Here is a 3,937-nt window from a genome sequence, read left to right on the forward strand (position 1 = left end):
TATTAATAAGGTTTTCATGGACATACTGATTCAATGGGTCAGCTTGATAATATTTGGTTCTATCCCCACTCCTTTTCTAAATTCCAAACATGGCAATCCCAAATTCCCATGCAGACTTATTCACAGCCCAAATACATTGTTTGAGAAGCTCATGTTGGAATCTGTGAGGAGGAAGAGGTGAAAGAAAATATAAATGAGGTATAATATAAATGGGCATCTATAAAAATGAAATTTGAGTTCTAATAAAAACATGGTAATCACAAAAGAATGAGGGTAAACTCTGAATACGGCCATCTTTATACACAACCACCTGATTAACCATTTTGCAACCAAATATTCCCTTCTCTCCCTTTACCCATATTAACAGTGGATTTCTGCATGAGCAGTTGGTTGGGTGTAGACTTGCTTTAATTTGGTCTTCAGGAGATCAAAAACATTGGCTTGACCTTTTTTTGTTTGTTTTTATGGCATTTGGTCATGGAGAGATGTGGTCTGTGCCCTCAGAAATACACAGGTATATCCCTGCCCAAAGTAATTTCAGGCTTTGGGATTTTAACAATCTTTCTCTGTATTGACCCTAGGGACAATTGAAATACTATAAAGGTTTTCCTAAGGTGATGTATTTTAACAGCAATAATTAGGTTATGTCTGACCTCAACGTTTTGATTTTAGAATTATTTGAAATAGGTCAGATGTTTGCCAGGTATTGTGAAACCTTCCTTTCTATCATTTCTGACTCTCTTACATTTCTCTTCCACATCAGCAGAGAGCTTAAAAACTTTAGAGAGAGCCACAGGTGGAAAAGACACATGGGTGTGCTTGAAGGAAGCAAAATGTCCATCCTGCCTTCCTTGCTCCCCATGTGGCAGTGTGAGTTTTTAGAGCTTTGGTCACTCCTAGTTGAATTTATTTATTTTTTACTGGAAATACTGTTTGACCAAAAAGTCTTATTTGGAAAAAAAAACAAACAAACCAAAACAAACAAACAAACAAACAAAAAAACACCACAGGTGATTGGGTGAGATCTGGAGGATTCTTATGAGCATCCTAATTCAGTCACAAAGAGGATATTGTAAAATAGTGGCATGATTTCTGTCCCACTATTATTCAAATAGGAGACAGAAAATGTTTTAGTGTCAATCAACAATTTTTCATTTGCATGGAATGACCTCAGCTCCAGCCCGTGCATAAACCCAGGATTTTATAGGGGAAAAAAAAAAAGTTAACTGTTTAGCCCCGTGGATGTGTGTTATTTTTCTGTCTTTTCCCTTGGAATAGCTTTCCATTTCGTACATGTCCTCCCACTTTTCTGGACCACTTTAGGGGATCTAGAAACCTTGGTATCCTAACTTCACGCTACTTTTTGTTTTAGTTTGCATAACAGTCTTTGCACCAGATTGTGGAGGCTCTTCAGTTCAGAATTTGGCTCATACATTAACCAGTTCATCAGGTTCTGCTTCTTGGGCTCCATGAATGAATGATTTGGTCCACTGCTTTTCTTTCAGTTGAACATAAGCTGTTGTCCTGGCCCATGAGCTCCTGACCTGAGGGCCAACAAGTCCTTAAGTTCACAGACATCATCTTCCCTTTCCCTCAGAACAAAACCTGGTAGTTGTAACTTTGGGGAGACAGATTACCAAACAGGCCCCAAATGGATAGCCCTTGTTGCTTTAATAAATTCAGAGCCTAATAATTTTTGGGGGGGTGGAAATTTTAGTCAGAATCCTCAAGTCCATGCTTTGAGGGGCACACCTTTAAGTAAAGTCCCCAGTTTCTACCTCTTCCATGTACTATCTACCTTGTGGTGAAAAGGATGTGTGTGCAACACCTTTGCCTGAAATGGTATGGGTTAGCATTTATGGAACTGTGGGTGGTCCATTGAAATGAAAGCTGCTCTTGTTTTCTGTGTTGTGGAAAGTTCAAGGTTTGGCTAAGAACCAACTTTAAGGTGAAGTAGCAGAATCATGGGAAGGGACGATCTTGCCTTCAGTCCCACCCTCTGTGCCGGCTTCTGTTGCAGGCAGGTCTAGGTGGTTGTTTTCGTTTGCGGGCTTTTCCTTGCAGAAGAACTTCTTCAGCATATCCTGGATTTCCTTCCTGATGGTCTTGTGCATGTATCCATAGATGTAGGGGTGGATGCAGCACTGCAGGAAGAAAAGCCAGATTATTATGGTGATCACCCACTGTGGTACCTTGGTTTGGACATCCACCCACACGGCCAGGACCGCTAGAAAGCAGTAGGGTCCCAGGGATAGCACATAAGAGAAAATGATGAGGAAGATCACTTTAGCAGCTTTGCACTGGTAGCACCTGGGCAGAGGAGGATTGCTGTTGCTGTTCCGACGACTGTGTGGGAGGCTCTCTGGAATGTTCACTGCCTCGACATCATCCTCACTGAAATTGATGTGATCCTCATCAAACTCCATGTCATCTTCACCCAAGTCAATGTTGCACTGGTTGACCTCTATGCAGCCCTTGTCTGCCTTCACGCTGCTTTCCTCAACTTTGATGCGGCCTTCCTTACCCTCCAGGCTGCCTTCACTGGCCACCATGCTGCTCTCTCTGAGCTCCTTGCTGCCCTTGGCCTCTAGGCTACCTTCACTGGTCTCCGTGCTTCCTTCCTTGACCTTCATGCTGCTGTCTTTGGCTTCCATGTTGCCATCTTTGGCTTCCATGTTACCCTCTTTGGCCTCCACACTGCCCTCCTTGGCCGTGGCCTCACCTCCACCCCGGCTGTAGAATTCTCTCTTACCCCGGAACTCATCCTTCTTCTCTGCTCCCTCTTCATTCTCATTCTCCACACAGTCCTTGACCCGCACCTCCAAGCTGTGCCTCTTGATGTTGTACAGCAAAGCATGCTGCCGCCGGGCTGCGCCAAACACCACGGAGTAGCAGGCAACCATGACAACCAGTGGAATGATGATGAAGGACACTACGCTCAGAATGGTGTAGCTGGGGCTGGCCCCCCAGATCATGGAGCAAAAAGCATTGCGCTCATCAAATGCAGCCTGGCCCCAGCCATAGAGTGGGGGTGTGCTCTGTAGGATGGCGACAATCCAGGTGCCATAGAGGAGCATGTAACCACGGCGCTGGGTCATCCTGGACGGGTAGGAGAGAGGGTGGATGATGGACAGGTAGCGATCCACGGACACCACGACAATGGTGTTGACGCTGGCGAAGGCGAACAGGTGGGTGAGGCTAACCAGGGCGGTGCAGAAGTGGCTGTTGAGGGGCCAGAAGAAAGGCACTGAGGTGGCCACCACCCAGGGGGCCACAAGCGAAATCTGCAGCAGGTCGGTGACGAGGAGGTTAAAGATGAAGCGGTTTGTCACCTGCAGCAGCTGCGGCTTGCGCTGCAACACGAGCGCCAGCACTATGTTGCCGATGAACGAGGCAGTGAGGAAGATGAGCAGCACGCTTGAGCGGATGATGCCGTGAGCCAGGCTGATGGGCATTTTGGAGAAGGGCACGCACGTGTTGCTGCTGTTGCTCTCGCGCGTGCTGTTGCTGCAGGTGGATGTCATGGCGACAGCGGAAGGGCGTGAGACAAGGTGCAGGCTCAGCGTGGGCACCGGCAGGCGGCGAAGGGGTGCACTGGCTGCACTCAGTGCCTATGCTTGGGGACGAAAGAAACATGTGGACAGGGTTAGTCTCCGGCTGCGGAGGGGACAAGCCTCCGCTCCCAGCAGCAGCACGGCAGGACCCCTCCCCCGGGCCCCCGCGCAGCCCCAGCCCCGTCTTGGCTGCTTCTCTGGCTGTTTCTCTGGCCCTGCAGGTCTCTCTGCACGTCTCTGATTTCCTCCCGTCTGTCTCTCCTGCTGGCGCGTGCGCGCGCTCTCTCTGCGTGTCTCCCACACTGTCTCTGGGTCTCGGAGTTACGGTCTCTCTAGCTCTCTCGCTCGCTAGCGCCTGCGCCTGCGCGCTCTGTTCCTGCTTG

The 3,937-nt window shown here is 48.2% G+C and overlaps 1 protein-coding gene across 1 annotated transcript; it reads right to left on the bottom strand.

Annotated features, from left to right (window-relative positions):
• Positions 1-1,943: 1,943 nt before the first annotated feature.
• Positions 1,944-3,524, bottom strand: GPR101 (G protein-coupled receptor 101). The gene has a single exon (XM_063083012.1). It carries the CDS (start codon positions 3,522-3,524, stop codon positions 1,944-1,946), a length of 1,581 nt encoding a protein of 526 aa, XP_062939082.1.
• Positions 3,525-3,937: the final 413 nt, after the last annotated feature.

This window comes from Cynocephalus volans, chromosome X, assembly GCF_027409185.1.
Source record: "Cynocephalus volans isolate mCynVol1 chromosome X, mCynVol1.pri, whole genome shotgun sequence".
Classification (NCBI taxonomy): domain Eukaryota; kingdom Metazoa; phylum Chordata; class Mammalia; order Dermoptera; family Cynocephalidae; genus Cynocephalus; species Cynocephalus volans.